Genomic DNA, 24341 nt, shown 5'->3' on the forward strand with positions numbered 1-24341 from the left:
CAGGGTTCATCCAGGATGGCAGCTGTATATGGCAGGCGAGGGCTGGCCTGCGCAGAGAGAGAAAGCGAGAAATGTGATACACTGACATGCAGGAGGCTCCCCGTCAACGTGGCATGGCAGCGGACCGAGGCCACGACTGGTCTGGAGCGCCGCACATGTCGGGTAGGGGACCGGACTTGCAGACTTGCAGTGAATAGTGATCGAGGGGCACAACCCATGGAGAGACTTGGATGAGTATGCGGATGGAGGCCCGTCATCTGTGCCACACAAATCCACCCATATCCGTACATGCATATCTTCAGGGAGGGAAAAGAAACCCCAGGAAGGGGGGCCCAGACACAGTCGCCGAACCAAGGCGAGCAAGGGTCGGGGAGCATCGTGAGCGCAAGGATCAACACCCGGGGGGCCCAGCGAGCGAAAAATCTCCTCGAACCTCTTGCCCTGGAAGAGGGGCCTGCTCTCGTGCTTTGTGCAGAGGAGAGCCCAGATCACAGATGCGGTGGCAGGGGCCAGCATCCCACCGGGATTGAGATGCCATGCCTGGATACCTCCTCGCGATGCCACTGCGGAACCATGGTAGCGTAGCTCGATCCAAATGAACAAACAATGGAAAGAATTCGAACATTTTTTTCTTCTCGGTGGGCAATCGCCGACGGCACAGCAAAAGCTTGTGCGACAATCGGGGGCTGGCCGAGGCTGGCGCGGCAATGCAAAGCTGAGGCGAAGCTGATTGTTCCCGAGGAACGGTAATAGCAACTTGTAAGTTGTGGTGTGCTGGTGCAACCAGCTTTGACACACACACAGAAGCACATCAAGATGCCGAAATAACCAGGAGGAAATGCCCGAAGAAGAGCCAGAGTTTCGGTGTGGCAGGTTCAGTAACCGCATCGAAGGAACCTCTTTTCTTTCTGGAAGACCGCCCCCCGTGCCCCCAGACGGACACGCAAGGCACGTAACAGGCTCATCACACACACACAGACGAAGGGGGGCGTGTATCCCTTTTTTTACCCCTTGGGACGTTAGGCCGGGCAGAGATGGCGTCGCAGTTGGCCGGTGCTATCCCTATCCTGGTGGCACATCCGGCACGCTGTGTGTGTGGAGTAATTAGTTGAAAATGGGGACGGTTAGAGGGTCTGAGCCGGCACGACACGCCATTGGTGGCCAATGTTCGATCAAAGTTGGGACGGGGAAGAGAAAACTGAGATGTGGTCGATGTGCGATGCGAGTATTTGGTCTGATTGCCGATATTATGACTCGAGAAGAGGCAAAATATGGACTCTACCACCTGTTCACTTGAGTCTGCATCCGTATGTGTATGGTTTGTCCGCGTGGGTTGGCTCAGCTCGGGTGTTACAACTCGCTTGATGTCGCTTCACATGCAGGCTGCAGCAGCGGATCGTGGGCAATCTCCATTGCTCATATATTGGCAACCGGCCGAATCCTTCGGCTCTCTGCCCTGTACTCGGCTTAATGACCGGATTTTGTCGGATTATTCGCGGACTGGCCCAGGACTCCAGGGGAAGGTCAATTCATCCATAGGCGGATCTCGACCTTTCTCTGGAAGACCAAGGGGGTCTATTGGAAGGGTTTCCGATGCTACCCAGCAGAGCAAATGTGGCCTGAGAACCCAATACTTTTGTCTCCTTTCTGCCCCAGCTTTGGGGGGTTCGTAAGGGTTCCTCGGTGATAGATTAAATGTTTCTGACCTGTTGTCCGGGGTTCATCGTATCTCGCCGGATGCACCATGAAGGATCGGGGCTTTGTTTGAAAGGGTTTGAACTCTGTGGAGAACGAGTGGAGGCAAAAAGCCTGAAAGTAAGAAGAGCGGCCAAGTTTTGCTTTTCCACCGTGCGTTGTTGGCTTCGTCGTCTACCCGCAAGTTGTGTGACGGACTTCAGCATTCTGCAGATATTCTGCGTACTGATCGTAACGGCAACGCGCGTTGGGCACTGACGAAAGGCGTTGAACCGCCGAGGGCAGAAAAACAAAGAATAAGAGCGGACTAGGAGAGAGCTAACCTCGGGTCAAGTGGCGGTTGCGAGATGAAGAGACGAAAGAGGCGCAACACTAGCTACTCGTGTTCCCATCTTCTGGTCTTGTTCTAGCGGAAGCCATCGGACACCACCGCGGCACCGTCGCATGCGCCGCCGAACCATTGACGGCAATTCAGCAGCCCGTTAACCGTCTCTCCCCGGAGCGCCGCCGGGTGCTGTGGAGTTTCTGACTCTGCTCTACTACGTAGCCTTCACCTTGCGGATGTTCTTCGGTTCCTGTGGTTTTTTTTTCTGTCTTGTGCCAGGCTTTCAGCTGCGGCCTACCCCCCTCGTATGAGACGGCGGACACTACGATGGGGCACTTCTGATGCCATGTTCCTTGTCGCAATCATGCCGGGACCGGGATTCCGGTGGCCGGCCGTCTGTGAGTAATGGCAGAGTACGGGGGGATGAGGTGTTTTGCGGCTTGCTTGCCGCTTGCCTATGCCTTGGAAGAGCCCCCCCGACCCTAGGGCAAAGCCACGCAGCGGGTAACCTGGTTTCCGTGTGGTGATATTGGGGGCCGCGAGATTGGTGCCCATGATGAGCCATTAGTTTCCGGCGATTGGGTTGGAATGCGGGAATCATTTCATCTTGTTTAGATTTTAGAACACATCGGAAAATTATCACTGTGGATGACGAGATTGTGCTAAGATCAAATGTCTCAATTCAGGCATTTGTATGGCCTCGGACACGGGCCGGAACCCTCTCCTCCAAATAAGAGCCAACAACCAAGTGTCATGCGCTTTTCGCATCTGTCCTGCAGGCAACCTGCCGGCTCTTAGGGCTCTAGTCTGACTTCGAAAAGCAGAGTCAGCCAACGTGATTCGCCAATGCCCAAGTCCACAGCCCCCTCGAGTTTCGCGGGAAGATCGATGTTGTGCGAGAGGCGACTGGTTCATGCGAGCACGGGCTGACCTTGGCCACTGTCCCCAATTTTCTGCCCAGTTCAGGCTTACACGTGGAACCCGCTCCACGGTTTCTTTGCCCCTGCCTGTGTGCCTGCGTTGCTTACTGTGGTTTTGTCAGACTTGAGTGGTAGGCTGATGGCGTGTCAGACATTAACGAATGGCCCTGTTTTTTCTTTCTCCTGATTCCATTTTTGCTCCTGTTTGTCTAACATTCAGTCTTGCCTGTTGAATCCTGTCAGTGGAGGGAGCAGAGACAGGCGTCGGAGCAACGCGAAGATCCAAGGGCCCGAAAACCCGGTTCGGTGCTCGGTGTTGACTGAAGTACACTACTAGCCCTGCTACATGTCTGGTCTGCCAGAGAGCGGCGTAGAATGGCCATGTGGTTTTAGCAAACAATCTTGGCTGCAGCATGCAATCTGATTTTCGCAAACATGCATACCTTGATCATGTAGTAGGAAAGTTTTCCTGCGTTGTTGGTCCGACCAAACTCTCACAAGTTCATGGCTGGCAATCCCTGGAGTTCTTTCCTCTCTCTTTTTTCTCTCGTCCTTCCTATTTAGAACGGCAGAGTTCGCTCCCGAACCGGGATTTGCACAGAGTTCAGACGAACGGAAATGGCTTCCTCTTCTATCTTGCTGCGACACTGGTGGGGGGAGGCATTAGGTTTTGACAGCTATACTGGCATGTCGGTATTCTCTGCGACAACATGGTCTATTGCATTTGACACGCCGGCAACTTCGCCCATGTCTTCCGAGTTCCAGCAACACATGACTGACTGCATAATTACTAGCCACATTTTGTTTGAGGAAACATTTCTGAACAATAGTTTGCAAGCCTCAACTGGCAGCCGTTGGTACCGACAGACGCCAAAATATCCGAGGGCATCGGATTGATCATTGTTGTCTTGCCAATACAGCACTCGAGACTTAGGTGACATCGCGCTAGAAAAAACGAACAATAGAGTTCAAAAGCTTGGCAAGGGTCACGATCAACAATCAAACCACTCGCTCGGTACGCAAACTTTCCTTTTCAGGAAAGGTATCCGCGTTTGCGGCCAAAAACTGACTTCACCCCTTGCAATGATTGCAATATTGCTGTGCCGCTGCCCGCAACCACATACCCAGCGAACCCAGGAGTCTGCTTCCAATGTCCGAGTCCGAGTCTTTCCAAGAATTCAACCCACCGGAGTTGATCTCGGAGGTGACTCCGGCGTCCTTCATCCCCGTGCATGTATCGTGACCGCTGAAGAAACATTCGTGATGGATTGGCCCACTGCTCAGAGTGGCCTGCAGCGTCAACCTTACGATCTCGAGGGGTTCTTGCCGGATGTCAGGTTAATCTGGTATTGGGGACGAGGTTCACTTCTGGTGTTTGCGGAGCTCCTCCAACTACGCCGCTTATAGATCATCATCACCACAAATGCCAAGCTGCCAACTGCCGACAAGTTTGTGCTGTCGTTTTCGTGTAACCTTGATCCCACAAACTACTTAATGCGAGGCAGCGAAGGAAGCAGCAGCGATCGGTGATCTCAGAATTCTCGTTCCAGCTCACGTTTATAAATAGTCCATCTTGGCCATTCCAATCTGGCAGACACGTCACACGGTCACACAAGTGATTAGTTGTTTGTACCCAGATTTCAAATCAACTTTTTTACTCATTGATGAACACAGTGCGACTAGGAATACTGTTTGAGCTCATGCTATTGAATTTTTTTGCACTGAAGTGCTTTCAGCTGTTGCCATGTCCTCAGTCTTTATGAAAATGCACTCGATTATCCGGCGAGAAATGAGGCTCGTTCGGCGAGGGGCTAGAAAGAGCAGCCAACCCAACATAATTCAGGCGCAAAGCTGGGTTAAATTTTACTTGAGAACAATGTTTATTCCATATGAGTTTCGATAGTACTTCTGTTAGCTTCAGGTATGAAGATGATGATACCTCAAGAACTGGCCCCAAGTGCCAAAGCCCCTCCGCAAGCTTGTGAAGTTCCTCGCGTTATGTTGATCTTGTGATTCGATCAAAACTGTAGCAACTTTTGCTTGGCAATGTTTAATACGTTGACGACAAAGAGAAGTCAGCTAGTGACCCAATGAAGGTCGAGCTTGAGATGACCATGCCATGTGAGAGGGGCCACGATAAAATCCCACACTTTATAGGTTCTTAAAGCACCAAGGTAAATTCAGAGTCCTGCCTTAGCGATCTCCCAACATAGCGATCACTCTATACGTGCTCCATCCGATGCTCGGGTTGAGTCTACGAATTGAGCTGTCATGCTGCGCTTTGCACCATCTCACGCGCCAACCTGCAGCAAGCTTGGCTCTGAGAAATGTCAAGTCAAATCTCACCGACTCGGATTTATCAAACCGGTGATTAGCCTCTGCAAGTATTTAGTGCTAATAGTAAAGATCAAATGTTGGGAATCAAATGCAGTCGCCGGTACGCTGTGATATATGGCCCGGATGTAGTCCGGATCTGGCTTAAGTCCGCGAGGGCCGATTCTCCGTGAGACACTGGCCGATGCAGGGCCGCTCACATCTAAGTACCTTCGGCTTCAACCTCAAAGTCCGGGCGTACAAGTTCTAAAAAAAAGGATAAAAACTCGTTCGAATTAAGAAGCTAACGAGCTGGCTATTGGAAGAGTTGAACCAAAGCTATACAGAAGCTGCGATTCCATCACCATGTCTCATCCATTTGTTGTCCCAGAAAGACCTCTAACATGGTTCATCACCGGCTGCTCATCCGGGTTTGGACTAGCTCTCACAAGACTGGCGCAGAAACAAGGGCACACGGTGATCGCCACCTCGCGCAACCCCCAAAAGACGCCGGACCTAGTGCGTGAAGTCCAGGATGGAGGGGGCCGCTGGCTTCCGCTCGACGTTGACGACCTGAACTCGGGAGGCCTCATCACGGACCTCGAGAAAGCTGGTACTTTGATCGATGTGCTAGTCAACAATGCTGGATGGTCCATCCATGGCCCGGCAGAAGGTTTCACGGAAGAAGAGACGAGGGCGCAGATGGATACCGTATTCTTCGGGCCCTACCGGTTGATGAGGGCGGTCGCCCCCCTTATGCGAGAGAGAGGCAGCGGTGTCATCGTCAATATCAGCTCTGGGGCTGGGTTGGAGGGGAGAGAGTCGATGGGCATTTATGCGGCTGCGAAAGCCGCGATGGATGGTAAGTGCAATGGCCTTTAACCCTCTCGCGAGTTAACGGCTGATGGTATTTCCAATAGGTGTTAGCAAAGTCCTCGCAAAAGAAATGGCTCCGTTCGGTGTCCGCGTCTTGACGGTTGCGCTCGGTTCGTTCGACACGAATATGGGGCCGACGGTCAGGTTAGCGAGCAAGCCTACGCCTTCGGACTACGACGGCAGTGCTCTAGATGCAGTCTTTAAGATCATGGCTGCATCGGCAACAGAAGGCTTTCCTGCCGATGGGGATCATGTGAAGGCAGCCAAGGTGATATATGAAGTCATTACCGGCACAGGAGTAGGTGAGGGCAAGGAGGGTGAGAGGATGTTGCCTTTGGGAAGGGATATGGCGAAGAGAGTCGATGATGTCGTTGGAGGGTGGCAGAGAACCATGGGCGTATTCGGAGATGTATGCAACAACGTGTACTTGAAAAAGTAAACGCCTCATGTAGAGTCAAGTCTCGTCATGGAAGGCCGTTCAAATGCCATGAAATTGATACACAAACCCCGAACAATGATCTCAAGACATAATACGCTTCTGGCGGGCTATTGTCTTTGTCTCAAAGCTTCTCCATGCTGTCACTAGGTACTTTCATGAAGCCATCTCTTCAATACTCACCTGTTGTCAACCTCTTCCAGGCTGACAGTCTCCCAACCCTTCTCACCACCACCTAGCACGATTCCCACACCTTCCCTCATATCATTCCACCCCATCTTCCGCAACCCATCCGGCCCATCTTCTGCGAAAGCTACATACAAATCTTGCCATACACGTGAGACCTTCTCTTCCAACGGCGTAGAGGGGCCACGAGCCCAATCGTGCGTTCCGAAGATCAAAGGCATGTCCGAGCTGTGATAGGCTCGCAGCCATGGTCGGGGACTGATGTTATGAAATGAGCTGGTGCCAGCAGGTGCATAGTCTTTGAGCAAGAAGCGGAATGTGGGCGCATGAGCTGAGCGTGCTCTGTTACCCGGCAAATCGTTAGCAGCTGTACTGAGAGTCTGAGATTGTCAGGATGTATGAGGAGAGCATTTCGTACCGCGCCATGGCAACCATAGGTCCCAAGAAGTAGTCTTTTGTGATCTTTTCCGCCCAAAATGAATCAGCCCTGTCGGGATGATATACAGCTACTGAATTTCCCTCGTCGTTCGTGGTTCCACAAATGGCAGGCTTGTTGAAGCTGGTTAGTGATGATCAACTCGCAATCAGAGAACGAATTCCGCTTACCAATTTACTGAAGTTTCCTGCCTTGGCCCTGTCTTCATAATCATCAAATAGTGTAAAGCCGTCTACCACGGGCCGGAAGCTCAGAAAAGGCTTCTCTTCAGTAGCCCAGTGATGCTGGATAGCCTCGAGGAGCTCTTGCGGAGGCTGCTGTCTCATAAACTCCAACTCCGCCGCAGCATCACCGCCCGGGAAACCGAGTGCCTTGGCGAGAGCACTGAAGTGCGTACATCCCGGGTCGCTCACTGGAAGCGGAGGGAGTGCACACCCAGAATGGAGAATGAGATTTCGCACCAGGGGTTTGTCCGGATGCAGGAACGCGTGGCAGTCGATGCTGCGGGCGCCTGCTGATTGTCCGAAATGCGTCATTCGCGATGGATCACCGCCGAAGGAGGCGATGTGTTCATGTACCCATTCCAGCCCGAGCCGCTGGTCTAAAAATCCTAGATTTCGTTCATCAGAGCAGAGTCCCGCGGCGTTGGGGAAGCCGAAGACGTTCAGTCGATAACTGGGTTCGTGTAAGCGCATAGATCTCGAGTTGGGATTGGGATGGTCCGAGAGGTTCGGTATACTAACTTGATGCTGACAACAATGTGGCGCTTGCTGCTCTCGACCCAAGGCGTTGGATTCTGATAAGGAATCGTAGAGCCGCCGACGAGAAATGCGCCGCCGGTGATGAACACTATCACAGGGAACTTCTTCGTGAACCCCTCCTTGACCGCATCTTTGGGTGCCCAAATGCAGAGAGAAAGACAATCCTCGGAAGTGTCGTCTCGGATCTGGTGTTCAGTCACATCCGTATTATAGACCGACGGCCTGCCTCCAAGCTGTTGAGGGCAAGATAATCCAAACTTTGTGGCATCGATGCTGTCGACTGGAGCCTTCGGTGTTGGAGGTAACCATCGGCGCGGCCCTATCGGCGGTTCGGCGAAGGGAATGCCGAGGAATTGGGCGACGTTTGGGTAGTCTCTGTTGATGAATCCTTTGACGGATCCGAAGGTTGAGTTTACTGTGACATAGTCGACTCCAAAATTGCTTTCACTGATGATAGACATGATTGATTGATTCACGTGTTGCAGGTTGCTCCTCCTCGTTGTCTGACGTTGAGGTTGACGAGAAAGGCCCTCTCCAGTATGCACAGGACAAGGTACAAGCTGTCAGCGGGTTCTGTCCTCTGGTCTAGGGCATGTTTATGGAACTCCACATAAGGATGCAGGATCAATTGCATAAGTACGGAGTATTAAATCCTGAATAGGCAGTCGTTTCTACGGTCCCGAATGGTTTACACATACCGTGGCGTCAGGACTCTTCTCCTTCGGTTTAAATCCTTTTTCTTGAGATTCTCTTTGTATCTGCAATATCCATCAAAGTGCTGTCCTTCATCCTTGGGTGTCATAGCGTGTCGACGGCCCTGTCACTACTCCAGAATGGTCCCTGGATCCTGGTTCACTTTAGGCTCTATCAGCACTGTGGCAGCGGACCCATTTGCTGGAGGATGTCGCCTGAGGTTCGTCCATAGGTAATGCAAATGTCTCCGCATAGCTGTAAATTGATAGCATAGTAAGCAGCGTCTTGATTCCCTGGATGGTTGCCATTTCACGAATAACTGATGTCTCTTGCTTTCTAGCAAACATAGGAATGCGGTGTTCATTCGCATACAATTGAGTACAACGAGGCGCAAACCCCAAATCATTTGTCTGACGGAACAGTGGAGTTGAAGAGGATCCAGTGATGTTGAACAACTGCCATGTGAGGTGTAACAACGCACACACGAATTGCTTGCATAAGTGAGACTTGCTCATCGTCGAGTCAAGATTCGAGACTACCCATTTGTTACACAAGGCATCATCAGCAGGGCCGCCACGACTGAACTAAGCGGTGTGAATTGGACCATCTTAGGGCCCGTTCAACAAAAGGAGAGTTTTAGACGAGAGTAAAAAGTTTACTTTCGCACTATTAGTATTGACTAACGTAGGAAGCAGAGGACACTAGGGATGGATATTCATGACCAGCGCTTTCTAAAGCCGGTGCCTTTGCAAGGGGCGGCTATTGAGAAGCCGGCTATCTCGAGTTGGAGCTGTGAATGCCGTTTTCTAGTATAAAAGCAGAAGGCCCGTACCGAAAACGTCCCAGAGACCAACTCAACAAGCAACTGCAGACGTCTACCAATTTAGCAAATCACCCACCCTGTCTTCCCTCGAAAATGCAGATCAAGGCCGTTATTCTTTTTCTCACAGCCACGCTGCTTGGCTCTGCGGTAAGATGAACCGCAGTGGCCCAATAGACGTATTTCCGAAACGCTGACTTTTGATTCAGAGTGCCTTCTGCAGCAAAGATGACTGTTGTTTCAAGGACAACGTGGCTCGCGATAAGCATGTAAGCTCTATACTTCCCTTGCGTGCTTCGTTGTGTCTCACTACTAATGCTAATTGTGTAGAACGGCGATGCTTTTTACTGCCTGAACGTTATGCACGGAGGACCTTGCCATGCAGACTGCTGTACTCTTGATGGATATGGACGCTCCTGCTAAGGTTCGAGTTGGCGATGGAGAGGTCATCAAGGAATGGCGTTACCGGATTTGGGAGCCGTGGTGCTGAAATGTTCGTCGAAATCAGGCATTGGTGACAGCAGAAAAGCTTTGGATCTAGAATTTCTGCTTCCTTTCACTTTTGGGCAAGAGAGGCATCCAAGTGTGGACCAATGCTAAGTCTGGAGTGCATTGAAATACCGTTAGCACGCCCTCTATGTTCGTTAGTATGCTTCTGATGATGAGAATCTAGCATATCATGATGATCCAAGTTCGCAATTTTCCGTCTTGCTGGGGATGGTAGTAATCGCGCAGTCTTTAAGGATACATCTGCTTGGGAATCTCTGGTCAAGCCAATCGCGATTCATGATATTTTACTTTGAAAAGTAGAAAACTTGAAGCCTTTTTGAAAGATGTTGAAGCCTTTTTCAAGATGTTGAGACGAATGGATAGAATGATAATTGGAGTAACACTTGGGATCGCCGATTCTAAACTCATAGTGGCTCTTGATGGGGATCCGCAATAAGAGTCTGAGAAAGACTTCCGATGAGATAGTCGCAGAGATTGTGATTCTGACAGTCTAACACTCATTATTCGCCTGTGAAGAGCCTTGCAAGTGAGATTATGTAACCAACACGAACCCCCATGAGGGAGGGCATCTTGATGGTACGTCACGATGTGGGTAGCCATGAGTTTGTGTGATTGGACTGGTGGTTGATAGCCAAGATAGCCCTACGAATACGTACCTCGTCACGCCTGTGCAGATAAGATCAATCTGATAAATCCGAGGCTCCGATCGTCCACATCCCGACTGACCTTCCCCATATGAATGCACCTGCAAAAGTGGTTACACTTGCATAAGCGAGAGAGGGTCGTTCCAGCATTGGTGCGACTGTGCGACAAACAGTTGAAGAGAGCCGCCGAAGAACGGATGTTGACTCGGTTCATACTTGATCCCCCACTACACGGCACACGCGCGGCTGATTCTTTACATCATTCCACAGCGAAAAGGACTCCAAGTTCATCACCCCACGATCACTATCTTACCTACCTGACGTACTACCAAGGACTGACGAACAGCCCTGCTGGCCCAAGATCGCTTTGCTGAGATCAAGTTTCGCGCTCTTCGGAAGTAGAGTGAGGTCGGTGCTGCTGGTTGTGCGAGCTGCTTCCACTATTCCCCTCAAACCCCGCAGTCAACAACGCTGGTCAAGTAAGATGAGTGCATCAGACGGCACGTTGGTGGTGGGAGTCGACGTTGGAGGTAAGAGACTTTTCAAAGAATCCCGGCTTAAACCTACAGATCAATGCACAATTATTCACTTTTTGCGACTAATCATCTTCACAGGTACCAACACTGACAGCGTGCTCTTGGATGTCTCAAAGTCCAGCACGGATGCTGTTGTCGCATCTCACAAAGCCCCAACAACGTCAAACGTAACTCACTCCGTCCAGGCCACCTTGAAAGCTCTGCTGGACAAGTCAACTGCAGACCCCGCCAACATCACTGCGCTCGCCATCGGCACGACGCACTTCCTCAATGCCATTATTGAAAGAGACACATCCCGTGTGGAAAAGATTGCTGTCCTCCGCTTGGCATCTCACAACTTTTCAACAGGCACCCCACCTTTTGCGGACTGGCCCTCGGCATTGAAGCGCATCATCAACGGCCACTCGGCCATCATCCCCGGCGGCTGCAACATTGACGGCACTCTCATCGGGCCCATCGACGAGGAGTCTATTCGCGAGCAGGCGAGGCAGATCAAGTCCAAGGGGCTCAAGAACGTTGCAGTCATCGGCATCGGATGCAGTACCGACAAGGACTACCACCAGGAGGATGAGGTCCGCAAGATCCTGCTCAGCGAGCTGGGCGAAAATGTCAACATCGTCCTCTCGCACAACATCGCCGGACCGGGACTCCTTGCCCGCGAGAATGCGACGATTCTCAACGCCTCGATTCTAAACTTTGCGCAGCGCACCATCAGAGCCTTCATCGGCGCTATGCGACGCATCGGTCTCCAGTGCCCGCTGTACTTGACCTCTAATGCCGGCCACCTTCTGCCCTTCTCAGAAGCCATGCAGGCCCCCATCAGGATCTTCTCCTCGGGTGCAACAAATTCCATTCGAGGCGCTGCGTTCCTCGCCAGGGACTCGATAGACAAGTCAGGTAGCATCGTCGTGGACATTGGCGGCACCACGTCCGACGTCGGATACCTGCTGAGCAACGGATACCCTAGATTGTCCAAGAGCTATACGGCACTGGCCGGCGTCAAGGTGAATCTGGAGATGCCTTCCGTCGAGAGCATCGGTCTGGGAGGAGGCTCTATTCTCCATAGCGCGGACGACGGCTCCGTAGCTGTTGGGCCTGATAGCGTAGGCCACGACCTTATTACCAAGGCCCTGGCCTTCGGAGGCGATATCACAACCGCTACAGATGTCGCAGTCGCGTCAGGTGCTAAGATTGGCACCACGGCTGTGTCTCTGGCGAGCGACGTTGTCGAAAAGGGCAAGGCGCGTATCCGCAAGATGCTCGAGGCCGTCATTGATCGCGCGAAGTTGTCTCCCGAACCATGCACAGTCATCCTCGTCGGCGGTGGCTCGATTCTCTGCCCTTCGGAGCTCACAGGCGTCAGCAAGGTCGTAGTCCCTGAACACGCCGGTGTCGCGAATGCGATCGGCGCATCTATTGCCAAGATTTACGGCTCCGCTGAGACGATTATCCACGGCTCAGACATCCAAGGGGGCATCACAGAAGTCAAAGCCCGGGCTATCCAGAACGCAGTCGCCAAGGGCGGTGATGAGAGCTCCGTGACTGTCCTTCACGAGGAGATTGCGGGTGTTCCCTACGTCGAGAACCAGACGTCCATCAAGATTGAAGTTGCGCTGCCGGCAGACCATAAGCGCGTGTACTCGGAGATGGTGAAGACGGCCGCGCCTGATCAGCTGGTCGACGAGGAGATGTTTGAGGAGACCAAAAAGCACGAAGCCGAGGACGCGGAGGATCACCCGGAAGACGAGGTCGTTGACCTTAAGAGCTACAAGCCCAAGGTCGAATCTAATGGCTTGTGGACGCTCTCCGAGACTGATCTCAGGTTCTTGTCCATCGGGTGTTACATCCTAGGCTGTGGCGGTGGTGGTTCTCCCTACGCCCCATACTTGCAGCTGAAGCAGTTGTTGGCCGAGGGCGAATCTATGAAGATTATTCGGATCGAGGACCTCAAGGACGACGAGATGATGCCGCCGGTCGCTAGCGTTGGCACGCCTGCTGTAAGTATCGAGCGGCCGGGTGGTGATGGAGTATGGCACGCGATGCAAGAGATGGAGAAAGAGATGAAGACCAAGTTCGAGAGGCTCATCGCCACGGAAATTGGCGGCGCCAACGGAGTCGCCACACTCATCTGGGGAAGCTCGCGCTACTACGACATCCCAACCGTCGACGGTGACATGATGGGACGCGCTTACCCCCAGTTCGAAATGGTCTCGCAGTACATCCACGCCAAATCCGTCAACGAGCTCCTTCCCGTAACCCTTTGCAGCGGCACCGGCCACAATGTCGTCATCCCAGCCACCCAGACGGACGAGACCTCGGCCGGCATCGCCATCCGCGACGCCTGCGTGGCCATGGGCTCCGCCGCGGGCGCCGCGGGACGTCCGATCCCGGGTAAGCTGATGCGGGAGGTGGGTATTCCCAACACGTACTCGCTCGCGTGGCGTCTGGGTCGTGTGGTGGCGTTGGCGCAGCAGGCTGGTACGGTGTCCACTGTCACGAAGGACATCATCGAGGCCGCGGGAGGGCCGGGAAGCGCGCGGGTGTTGTTCCAGGGTAAGATCCGGAGCGTGGAAAGCACGTTGACTGCGACAGCGCATAGTCTGGGCAAGGTCACTGTTGAGAGGCTTAGTGAGAGCGAGATGGAAACCGAGACGGATCGTATTGGGGAGGGGTTGAAGGAGGTTGTTGTGCCGTTCATGAATGAGAACTTGGGGGTTTTGGGTAAGGGCGAGAGTGGCATCGAAACGGTAAGTCAATCTCCCTCCTGCTTCTCTTTACTCATCAAGTCTTAAGAATTCCCATACTGACATTGGCATGTCTAGGTTCTCGCTACCGTACCAGACCTCATCTTCCTCCTGGACACGTCGACCGGAGAAGCCATCGGCGTCCAGGAGTACCGGTACGGTCTCAAGGTCGCCGTCATGATCATGGCCGGACACCCGCTCTGGGCCACTGAACGAGCGCTCGAGATCGCGGGGCCTAAAGTCTTTGGGCTGGAACACGACTACGTCCCGACGCTGCAGTACGTGAAGCCCGTCAGCGTAATTGAGGAGTTCCGTCACGGGTGCGGCGGGGAGAATTGCACGAATTGCCAGTACAAGTGGTAATACAGGCATCAGGGAGGGCTAGAGCCGCCGTAGAAGATGGGAGTAAAAAGAAATCGTTAATGTGAAATGACGATGCTGTTTGGTTCAAGTGATAGAGACTGTCCCTCGAAATGTGTGACCGGAGCGCTCAAGGTATTGGCGGCCGGTCAGTCCAATCGAATTCCGTCACACCGTCGAGATACTCCAACTCTGAGCCTGCAAATATGTCGTTGCCAATGTTCCCCCAGAAAGCCGTTTCTCCATCTAGCACGCTCAGAGGCTGCCACCCTTGTTGCTCAGGACTCATGAAGCTGGGAGTCTCTGCTGTCTCCGTCGTCGAGCCCGAACCGATCGCCGTCGTGACTGGAGGAGGGACCGAGCCCGAGAGCGCCGGATCAACCACAACTGCCACCGGCTCATCGCTACGAGCAGCCTCACCATCCACTCCAACTGGCACGACCTCAGACTGCTGTCCTCCTCCCGCATCATACCTATGCTGCTCCTTCGTATTCAACGCAACCCGGACCTTGGCCCTAGCCTCCTCCGCAAGTTTATACGAAGCAGACATGTCTTCCAGCGCGCCGTCGAACACAGGCAACAATGTGTCTTTCATCAGCTGCGGAACGCCTCCGCCTCCCATCTGGCGCCTCGTCGTCACCAGCACTGCGTTCGTCGCGACGATGGTGGCTCCAACGAAGATCAGGGGCGCGTTGCCGAGCGTGTGCTGGCTCTTAAAGCGCTGTAGGACGTCGGCTATCCCTTGCGCGGAGGACTGGCATATCCTGAGCGACTTGATGATCGGGTTGTTTGAGGATGTCTCGGGGTCGTCGTCGTCGTTGTCGGCTAGGTCTGCGGTGGAGGGAATGTGCCGGACGGAGGCTAGGAAGGGGAGGTTGAGGCAGATGCGAGTGCTGTGGTAGAACATGCTGGTGCACATAATCAGCAGAGCTCAGTGGGACATCCTTCACACTCGCAGGAGAAGACGTAGGGCGTACTGTAGAATTGACACGTTGGGCTGCAAGATGTCTTTGTTGGTGAACCACTTCTTCCATCGCATGTTGGTAGGCAGCGCCTCGTGCCACGCGACGAGCCTGGCGTTGAGCTTGTTGAGGGAGACCTCGTTCCATCTCCTCGCCGCTGGGTCCTTCATCTTCTTGGGCGCGAAAGTTTGGGATAGCATGTCGTGAACTATGCGGGCCAATTCAATCTGCTGGTTGAAGAGGAGCGTTAGCTTTGGGCCGGCTGGGCGCATGGTCTTGAGGAAGCCGAGGTCGTGTGAGAAGAGCCAGTTCTCCCAGATTGGAGGGTCGTGTCTGTTGGCTTGTGTCAGTGTATGTGACCAATGTGTATTACTTGTAGATTTTGAAGTGGGGTTTGGGAATGGAACATACGGTAGAGGTTCGTTGATGTTCACGTCGGCATCGTTCTCGTACATAAATGTTGGACGACCTAGGAAGAGGCTGAACATCCTGCGAGAGGAGAGACGTTAGACTGAGCATCTTGAGAATCATATAGATGTCTCACTTGTCCGTCAGGAAAGATCCCCAGTAGATTCGGCGTCGGAACTCGTTGTTGAATGGGAATGGATTCGCCTCATTCGGCTTCTCTTCTGGGCCCCAGTGTGTAGGGTCTCTTTGCAAGCCAAGGTCCTGACCCATTCTGAAGGCCATGCCTGGTGATATCTACATCAGATCACAGTTCTAGCAATTTGGTACTTCATGAAGGACTCTTACCTGTGTACAGCCACGACTTGGACATGTTACTCAAACCAGTTTCATAGTATGCAAGACACAACCACGCTTGCACCGAGGTCGGCCTCGAAATACCCAGTTCATCCGTGGTCAAGATGGTCTGCGCCGTGTTCGCGAACTCCTGTGCCCTGGGCCGGACTTCCGGATCCTTGGACATGAGCGCACCCAGAGCGGCACATGCGTAGATCAAGGGCGGCGAACAAAAACTGCCGTCGACGGGGTTCTCTTCGAATTCTTGGATGAAAGCTTCCCGGTCGATGAACATGAAGAGCGGGTACTGCCAGAAGAAAAAGAGGCCGATGCAGAGGCGCATGGTCTGATTGGTCAGGTTGGCCTTGTCCTCGTGGAAGGCCGAGGGCTTCGAGGCGGCGGAGGAGCTGGTTGGGTACATGGAGGTGCTGACTTCGTTTTGGAAGATGCTTGTTGGCCCGTGGTAGATCATGGATCCTGGAGGAGATTAGAATACTGATAGTTGCCAAGAGGCGATGGAGACCCCGGCACTAAGGAGAACGAAAAGGAAAGGGACAAGGAAATACCGTCAGTCATTTCCTGAAACGAAGCCTTGGTCATGGCCTCGCTCAGCGCAATTTCATCCGCCAAGGGCAGGCCGGAAAAGGAGGGCACATAGTCTTGGACCTCGAGGTCGTCGAGGATGTGGGTGCGCTCATCGCCGTCGGCGGCCTTGAGATTGCCCAGCAAGCTCTCGAGCGAGGCGATGCGTGACTCGAGAGCCGCGACATACTCACGGGACACGGGCGGCCGCTTGAAGTCGCTCTCGCGGAACTCGCATTTGGCGGATGCTGTGGAACAGTTTGTGCATGGAAAGGTGCGGGAGCAGCGGATCTATTTGCATTTTTATGGATCAGTCAGGTGTCAGCGCGGGGGACAGGTCGGATAGCGGGTGAGGAGACTTGGTCGGACGGGTTTCCTCGACCGGACACGGATCCGGAGCGGTGCCGTGTACGGATCCCAAGTACCCGGGGAAAAGCCGAGAGTCGGGGGAAAGTAGGCCGGGGGAGGGCGGACTCGGGTCAGGGAAAAGGGGGAACAAACACGGAGAGCAAAAGTACCTTTCTCTGTTGGCACCGCTTGCACCTTGCATACTCGTTTAGCTGATGGTGGTCTTACATCATAACTTTCTTTTTTCTTCCCAATCTCTCGGATGACTTACGATATTCGTTTCTGGTTCTTCTCCATCTTCGCATTCCTGCGCGGAGAAGTTGCACCGACCCTCTCTCTGCTCTTCAACACGATCGAAAAAAACAGCGTCAATAGCGCGCTTTGAATGGGATCGACCATGTCCATTTGCGGGACAACTTACGGCTTAGTCACATGACACAGTTCAGACCGTTGTAAACCCCTGGCTGTCTTCAGCGCTTTCTATTGAAGAAAGACAGGGTGCAGTATGTCTGGCAAGGCCTTGTCAAGGCTTCAATGGGTGCTAGTATCTGATACTTAGGCAGACATTTGGAGTCCATCATTTACGAGGTGAAATAGGTAGTCTCTGATTAGTCGGATGAGGTTCATCGCCTACCTCTTTCTATAGATAGAATCAATCAAATCCTTCAAGATCCTAGCGGGGCCATCACACTACTGGGGTTTCTTCCGTGGAGATGAGCATCACCGGGGCAACGAGATCCGTTCGCGATTGGAGCCGAAGTTTTGCTGGCTCCAAATCACCGCAGCGATTTGAGATGGAAAGGTTGAGGCCCAAACTTGGTCGACTGAAGTAAGCCAGGAGAGTCTATTTCAACGGCTTATAAGTGGCTGCCTGCAGTTGTCTATGACGGCGTATTGTCTTGGCCGCCAGGCCCTGACGAGTAGGGAATGTTTTGGCGAGTGGCTGATTGCGAGCGGTAACAAGCGACGCGCTTCTCATATTTCGGAGCGAAGTGGAACAGTGATCGTCACTGGCATGCCAAACAGCATGATATTCCTGTTGAATCTTCAGATTCCAGAAAGCAGTGTGTTTCTGTAACGTCTAAGACAGGGGTAAGAGTCCTGAAAGGGTTTCCAGCCGGGGCATTCGTGACGCGAGGTATGGTGTCGAGTTGTGCCCGCAACACGGCCAACTTGGCATCTTGATGCGCCTACTATACGCTGGAACCTCGGGTAGCCTGTCAAGCCTGTCCTAGATTCCTCAAATCTTTTCAACAACTCTTCGCCCCAACATATGTATCTCCATAGGCCGATCACGGAGGAACTGCGTCGTTTCTTGACAGCACAAATCAACTCCCCACCTGAACAGTTGCAACGCCGAGGGCCCGGCCGAGCAACGTCGGAAATCAGGACGGTTCAACCCCGCATGCCACCCCGCCATCAAGCCCGTATCTAAGCTATCAGTGCTATCACGAGGATGATGCAACTAGTTCACCCCTCCTCGCGATCTTGGCCACGTATTGCATGCGCTATTCGCTGGAACAACTCTTAGGCTGAGGGGTTAGGTATACTAAAGTTGCTCGAAGTTACACAGCGCCGTGCAGACTACAGAACCTCCCGTCTCTCTAGCGTAGTGTTACCTACCTTACTGCAAGGGCCAATAACTCAACTCTCACAACCACTCAGCATGACGGCTTCAACACACGTCGTCTTCCAGAACGGAAAGATCTTTAGGTCAAACAAAGCACCTGCAGGTCAGCGTTCTGAAGCCAACTTTGCAGAAGCGCTGGTGATTAAAGATGGCATCATCACTTTTGTCGGTGACGCCTCCGCATCTGAGGTGAAGTCCGCAATCGACGCTGGCGCAGAGGTCCGCGATATAGGCGGCCACACTCTCCTCCCCGGCCTCGTTGACGGACACATCCACTTGACGCAACTCGGTCAGGCGCTTCTCAAGCTGAGCCTCGCCCACTGCAAGACTCTCGAGGACATCCGAACCACAATCAGAGACCACGCCGCCGCCCACCCGGAAGCCGAACGCATCTTCTGTAGCGGATGGATGCACTTCATGACGCCCGAGGGGCCCCTCGCCTCCCTCCTCGACGACCTCGACCCCCGACCCATCCTCATCACCGCAAAGGACTTGCACTCGACGTGGTGTAACACAGCCGCGCTCAAGGATCTGGATCTCGAGAACGAGCCCGACCCGCCCGGAGGCGAGATTGTTCGCGATCCGAAGACGGGTAAACCTAGCGGTCTGCTATCCGAGGCGGCGAGCATGAAGTTCATCCCTCTCTACATGGCCCGCACCTCGACTCTCCAGGATCGCATCGCCGCCATCGAGACGGCCATCAACGACTACACGGCCGCAGGCTTCACCGGTCTCATCGACATGGCCATGGAAGAGGACGGCTGGACGGCGCTGCAGGAGTACCGCAAGCAGGAAAAGGCAGCGGGCCGCCCGTTCCCCATCCGCTTCGCAGCCTACTGGATGATCCTCCCCAAGGACGACGACGCCGAGAACATTAAGCAGGTCGAGCGCGCCGCCGAGCTGGCCCGCGAGTTCAACCTCGAGACGGACCCGGACTGCCGCCTTGTCGGCATCAAGCTCGTCTGCGACGGCATCATTGACGGCTGCACGGCGAGTTTGAAGGAACCCTACAGCCACAACGGCGACAACTGCGACCCCGTCTGGTCGCAGCGGTACATGGCACCCGTGGTACAAGCAGCCACCAAACATGGGTTGCAGGTCGCGCTCCACGCCATCGGCGACCGCACCGTCGCGGACGCGATCGACGTGCTGGAGGCGCACGTCGGACCGAAACACCGCCCGCGCATCGAGCACCTCGAAGTCACAACCGCCGAGGACGCGAAGCGCCTAGGAAAACTCGGCATCACGGCCTCCGTGCAGCCCGTCCACTCGGACCCAGCGATCCTCCGCGCCTGGCCGACGCTGATCGGGGAACACCGGTGCGGGCGGGCGTTTGCGTACAGCGATTTTGCTGACGGGGGCGCGCACGTGGCGATTGGGTCGGATGCGCCGACGGCGCCGCATCATGTGATTGATAACTTGTACATTGCCACGACGCGGCGGTCTGCGCGGGAGCCGGAGCTGGAGACGGTTGTGAATCCGCAGTTTGCGCTGTCGTTGTGTGACGTGTTGGCGGGTGCGACGGAGGGGGCGGCGAGGAGCTGTTTCTTGGAGGATCGGGTTGGTTCACTCGAGGTTGGGAAGAAGGCCGATTTGACTATTTTCGATCTTGATTGGGATCCGAGCAAGGCGTTGCAGGCGAAGACGTTGGAGACTTGGTTTGAGGGAAAGCAGGTGTTTTCTGGTAGGAAGTAGGTTATACGTAGGCATAGATTCCGTGTTGTTTAGACATTGTCCATAGTTTGAGTTTCACGACGAGCCTGGCCATACAGCAGATATGGTGAATAGCAATGACTTGGAGAGCAAGTCTTGTACCCAAGGCTCCTGAGTGGACTGTTTCCTGGGTGATGGCGAGATACAATAGTAGAATCCAACAGGACTTGCAGATCTGAGTATGCACAATGAACACAGCGTCTCCTCTACCCTCCGACACTCTATCTCTTCTAAGCCAAGATACCTGCTACGACGATGCCTATCAAAGTAGCCAAAGACATGCTGTACGAAAAGGACGTTGCGACACTCTTTGGCTGATTCCCTGGACTTCTTCCAGCATCAGGCATAGACTGATGGAAGGCCTCGTACGTCCTCTCCATGTCATGCTGGAGTTGTCGGATAGAAGCTTTCCCGCGGTAAGCATCCCAGTTGTGGTCAAGAAGGGCTATCACAGAGAAGTTAGCAATCATCGACATCTCCTCGACGAAGAAAGTAGACTCACCCCAAGGCTCATCCTTGTCTTGCACACCTTCACGCGTGTAGTAACTTCCACCCATGACCCATACCATCCAGCTAATTTGCCGGTCAACCATAAAGTCAACCAGGCATCTCCGGAACTTATCCTTGAACGCGCCGCTTTCGTCGGTCTGATCATGTCCCCACTCCGTCATAACCAACGGCGCTCGATTACTCGTCCCGTTCGTCATGGTCCCGTTCGTCGTCCCGTTATTCCCAATAGTCATAACATCGGACCCAAACGCCGTCAAGATATCCCGATAACTCGTGCATGAGTCATCAACAAGCCCTTGGTCATACTGATGCTGCTCAAATACGAACTTGTTCTTGAACGAGAACTCGGCAATGGAGAAGTTGAACCCGGGCTCGCTAGCAAACTCCCCTTGCACGGGTGCCGAAATGTCAAAGTCAAAGATGCGCCCGCCAAAGAAGATGAGAACGTCTGGGTTGGCGGCGTGAATTGCGTTCGCGCCTTGCACCATGCGGGTCTTCCACGTCGTCCAGGTCGTGTTCTCCAGGCTAGGAGGAGGGGATGCGGAAAAGGGGTCGCGGAGTTCGTTGCGGAGACCCATGCTGATGAAGGTTGTCCAATTTGAAGCTTTCCCCTGCGTGAAGGTTAGCCAATGGACGATCAAGAAATCAGGTGCTTTAGGGAAGTAAGTTGCAACTTACATGCTCTGCCATATAGGATAACCCGCGAACCCAGTTGGATGTATTGAAGTTCGTGTCACCGAACCACCCGTTCCCATCATACGGCGTACAACACCAGCCGGCCTTGGAAACATGATTATCAAGATGCACGTAGATCTTCTGTCTGCCCAGCTCCGTCGCAACAGCATCCCACACATCAAGCCTCTTCGAACTCTCGCTAAAAGATGGATTATTCTTGAGAATCTGCTTCAAGATAGCCGTACCATTCTCCGGGCCCAGCGCATTCTGGAGCGTCGTCTTGAGATCTACATCGCCGCCCCGGTCGACAATGTCATCCACCATTTCGGTGGCGAACGTTAGCCGAACAGAATTGAAGCCGGTTTCGGCAATGCGCTTGACGATGTGGGCGATGGACTGGTATTGCAGTCCTTCGGGCAGCATGGTTCGCTCGTGTCCTGCCCAGTTTACGCCAACGAGGGCGACCGTTGCGTTGCGGGCATCGACGATGTCACGGTCACGGACGGAGAGCGGGAGAGGTTGGAGCTCGCGGCGAGTGAGCTCGGCGAAGGTAGAGAGCGGGATTGCTAGGGCTGCTAGCAGCGCCGATAGACTTAAGAGTCGACGCATTGAGTGTAAGTTATTTGTATTGTTATTCAGTTGTATTCTTCATGAGGTTATTTGGTGTTTCTTCGAATAGAGCGTTGAAATTGTCTTCTTCTCGAAAGCCGCTTTTGGTATAGGGAGTCTTGAAAGTGACAAAGGAACTTCTGAGACAAGAATGAAGTAATCCGGGGCACGAGCACGACTACTGAAAGAACATGACGGCACAAAGAGAAAAATAAGGTAGGAAGATCCTTAGCTCGGGCCCTCTTCCCCTCCTATCCAGCAACGCCCAGGAACTCATACGACATCGGCGGAGAACTCGTGCTTGGCCACCTTTGCTTGCACATGCAGCCGAGAAGTCGTCTGAAGTTTGATGGTTCCATGGCACCGAGGGCGTATCAGCGTGCCAACGGGCCGTGCTTGGACGGATGTTCTTATGTTTAATAGGCCAAGCCATGCAGGAAACGAAACACAGGATTGGCTTGCGAACAAGTTTGAGAACACAGGTCGACATTTGCGACGGAAAGTTGATGTGTACAGATTGTTTATTTGTTCATGTTCTGAAGGAATACTTACAGAAAGGGTTGGTTAAACTAGATACATGAAAGGGGGTGTCATCAGGCTTTTGTTCTCATATAAAAAACCGTCCAAAAGTTATACCCGAGCGCCATTTACTTCATGTTCTGGAGCAAGTAGCGGACACCAGCGTAGGTCTCCTCGCTGGTAGGCACAATCTGGGCAGCAGGCAAGACGAAGCCGTAGTTACCCGTGTCGCGAAGCTCCTGAGTGAAGGTATAATCGGCCTTCACAACATCGTTGACGTAGTCGACACTGCTGCCGGTCGCCTTGTAGATGGTGGTGCAGATGGGACCGTACTGGTACGAAGTACCGTGGACTGCCTTGATGGCGGCGACGGCACCCTTGGCAAGGGACTGGAGCTCAGTGTTCTTGGCGGAGACGGCGGTGCAGGAGTAGCCGTAGGGGGTCATGAAGAGCTGGGAGTAGGCGTGGAAGTCGATGAAGAGCTTGAGGCCCTGGGCGGACTTGGTCTTTGCGAGCCAGGCGGAGAGAGCGGCGGTCTCGGGGGCGTCGCCCTGGGAGAGGCCCTTGAAGTCCTCGGCGCAGGGGTCGGTGGAGGCACCGCCAGTGACTGACCATTGGAAGGGCCAGTTGCGGTTGATGTCGTGGCCGATGCAGGTGCTGCCGGAGGTGCTCTGACGGTTCTTGCGCCAGAGACGGTTGGTGGTTTGGGTGTAGATGAAGCCTTGATGAAGACAGTTAGCGAGAGGGTTCACTGACGTGATATATTGAGCGGGAATGAGGACTTACCGTCAGGGTTGACAACGGGGAAGATGTAGAAGTCGTACTTGTCGACGAAGCTCTTGATCTCCGTGTCGGAGGAGTACTTGCTCAGGAGGTTCCAGGCAATGTACTCGTTGGCCATGGTGCTGATCCACTCTCTCGCGTGGACGGTGCTGTGGAAGACCACGGCGGGCTTGGTACCCTTTGAGGTGCCGTAGATGTGGATGCCAGTGATGGCGTTGCCCTGGAGGGAGGAGCCCGAGGTGACGATCTCGGCGTTGCTGGGGTACGAGGAGACCAGGTCCTTGAGGAACTGAAGGTGGTCGGCGTACGCGTGGTACGAGTTGAACCAGGTCGCGTTGGCGGAGCCGACTGAGAGAAAAGTTAGTTGACGAACTTTGGCATATTGCGAGATTGCATCCGCGTGGGATGGCCGTGTGGCGTAGGTGGAGAGGCATCCAGCCTTGGAGAGGTGTCAAGACTTACCAGCGTAGACAGAGAAGCCAGACTCATCTGCGATTGAGGCGCCGAGATCCTCGTGCATGGTGGTGAGGTTCATGCCAGCAACCTCAGCCTTGAACGATTCGACCTCGGTGGCTGGAACGACGATGTCGGCGAAGGCACCGGCTCTCGGGGCGCCCTTCCAGGTCGTCAGCTGGAGCTTGTCGACGACGCCGTTGACTCTGTCGACCTCGTCTCCGACAGAGAGGCGGAAGACCTTGGTGCCGTCGTAGCTCACGCGCTTGGAGCTCGCGCCGGCGACTGAGGCGGCGGTCGCGGCGGCGACGAGGGTGGAGAGGGCGGCGAGGGACTTCATCGTTGCGGTGGTATGTTACTTTCAACGACGAGAAAGAGAACTCTTGAGGGAGAGGAGGAGCTTGGCCGGGAGTGAGTGTATGGCGACCGCGCGTAATGAGTTCAGCGAGGGTGCACGAGAGAAGGCATCGCCAAGATTGAGGATCGCACGGGTGTGCTCTCCTTTATGTACGGTGTTACGAGGTACGAGGAGAGTCGTGTCCAACCACTACTACCAGGGAT

At 53.8% G+C, this 24341-nt stretch overlaps 9 protein-coding genes across 9 annotated transcripts; 5 read left to right on the forward strand and 4 right to left on the reverse strand.

The window, feature by feature from the left end:
* Window positions 1-15: 15 nt before the first annotated feature.
* Window positions 16-234, forward strand: CPAR01_01503 (uncharacterized protein; the record flags this gene model as incomplete). Its single annotated transcript, XM_060485792.1, has 1 exon — window positions 16-234. One exon carries the CDS (start codon window positions 16-18, stop codon window positions 232-234), a length of 219 nt encoding a protein of 72 aa, XP_060356649.1.
* A 5385-nt stretch (window positions 235-5619) lies between these two features.
* On the forward strand, window positions 5620-6568 carry CPAR01_01504 (retinol dehydrogenase 8; the record flags this gene model as incomplete). The annotated part of the gene is made up of 2 exons (XM_060485793.1): window positions 5620-6115; window positions 6174-6568. 2 exons carry the CDS (start codon window positions 5620-5622, stop codon window positions 6566-6568), a joined length of 891 nt encoding a protein of 296 aa, XP_060356650.1.
* A 176-nt stretch (window positions 6569-6744) lies between these two features.
* CPAR01_01505 (acetylcholinesterase) lies at window positions 6745-8409 on the reverse strand (the record flags this gene model as incomplete). Its single annotated transcript, XM_060485794.1, has 4 exons — window positions 6745-7123; window positions 7170-7300; window positions 7358-7862; window positions 7931-8409. 4 exons carry the CDS (start codon window positions 8407-8409, stop codon window positions 6745-6747), a joined length of 1494 nt encoding a protein of 497 aa, XP_060356651.1.
* Window positions 8410-9557: 1148 nt separating this feature from the next.
* On the forward strand, window positions 9558-9884 carry CPAR01_01506 (uncharacterized protein; the record flags this gene model as incomplete). Its single annotated transcript, XM_060485795.1, has 3 exons — window positions 9558-9611; window positions 9671-9730; window positions 9792-9884. The coding sequence occupies 3 exons, from the start codon at window positions 9558-9560 to the stop codon at window positions 9882-9884; spliced, it is 207 nt and encodes a 68-aa protein (XP_060356652.1).
* Window positions 9885-11099: 1215 nt separating this feature from the next.
* CPAR01_01507 (hydantoinase/oxoprolinase) lies at window positions 11100-14258 on the forward strand (the record flags this gene model as incomplete). The annotated part of the gene is made up of 3 exons (XM_060485796.1): window positions 11100-11145; window positions 11230-13898; window positions 13974-14258. 3 exons carry the CDS (start codon window positions 11100-11102, stop codon window positions 14256-14258), a joined length of 3000 nt encoding a protein of 999 aa, XP_060356653.1.
* Window positions 14259-14385: 127 nt separating this feature from the next.
* CPAR01_01508 (fungal specific transcription factor domain-containing protein) lies at window positions 14386-17185 on the reverse strand (the record flags this gene model as incomplete). The annotated part of the gene is made up of 8 exons (XM_060485797.1): window positions 14386-15163; window positions 15233-15550; window positions 15629-15706; window positions 15762-15909; window positions 15971-16435; window positions 16525-16831; window positions 17059-17083; window positions 17160-17185. The coding sequence occupies 8 exons, from the start codon at window positions 17183-17185 to the stop codon at window positions 14386-14388; spliced, it is 2145 nt and encodes a 714-aa protein (XP_060356654.1).
* Window positions 17186-18554: 1369 nt separating this feature from the next.
* CPAR01_01509 (amidohydrolase) lies at window positions 18555-20213 on the forward strand (the record flags this gene model as incomplete). Its single annotated transcript, XM_060485798.1, has 1 exon — window positions 18555-20213. One exon carries the CDS (start codon window positions 18555-18557, stop codon window positions 20211-20213), a length of 1659 nt encoding a protein of 552 aa, XP_060356655.1.
* Window positions 20214-20461: 248 nt separating this feature from the next.
* On the reverse strand, window positions 20462-22025 carry CPAR01_01510 (endo-beta-1; the record flags this gene model as incomplete). Its single annotated transcript, XM_060485799.1, has 2 exons — window positions 20462-21352; window positions 21420-22025. 2 exons carry the CDS (start codon window positions 22023-22025, stop codon window positions 20462-20464), a joined length of 1497 nt encoding a protein of 498 aa, XP_060356656.1.
* Window positions 22026-22672: 647 nt separating this feature from the next.
* CPAR01_01511 (zinc carboxypeptidase) lies at window positions 22673-24120 on the reverse strand (the record flags this gene model as incomplete). The annotated part of the gene is made up of 3 exons (XM_060485800.1): window positions 22673-23265; window positions 23331-23675; window positions 23790-24120. 3 exons carry the CDS (start codon window positions 24118-24120, stop codon window positions 22673-22675), a joined length of 1269 nt encoding a protein of 422 aa, XP_060356657.1.
* Between the last annotated feature and the right edge of the window lie 221 nt (window positions 24121-24341).

The sequence above is a fragment of the Colletotrichum paranaense genome, assembly GCF_030867605.1.
Source record: "Colletotrichum paranaense strain IMI 384185 chromosome Unknown Scaffold_1.1, whole genome shotgun sequence".
Taxonomy (NCBI): Eukaryota; Fungi; Ascomycota; class Sordariomycetes; order Glomerellales; family Glomerellaceae; genus Colletotrichum; species Colletotrichum paranaense.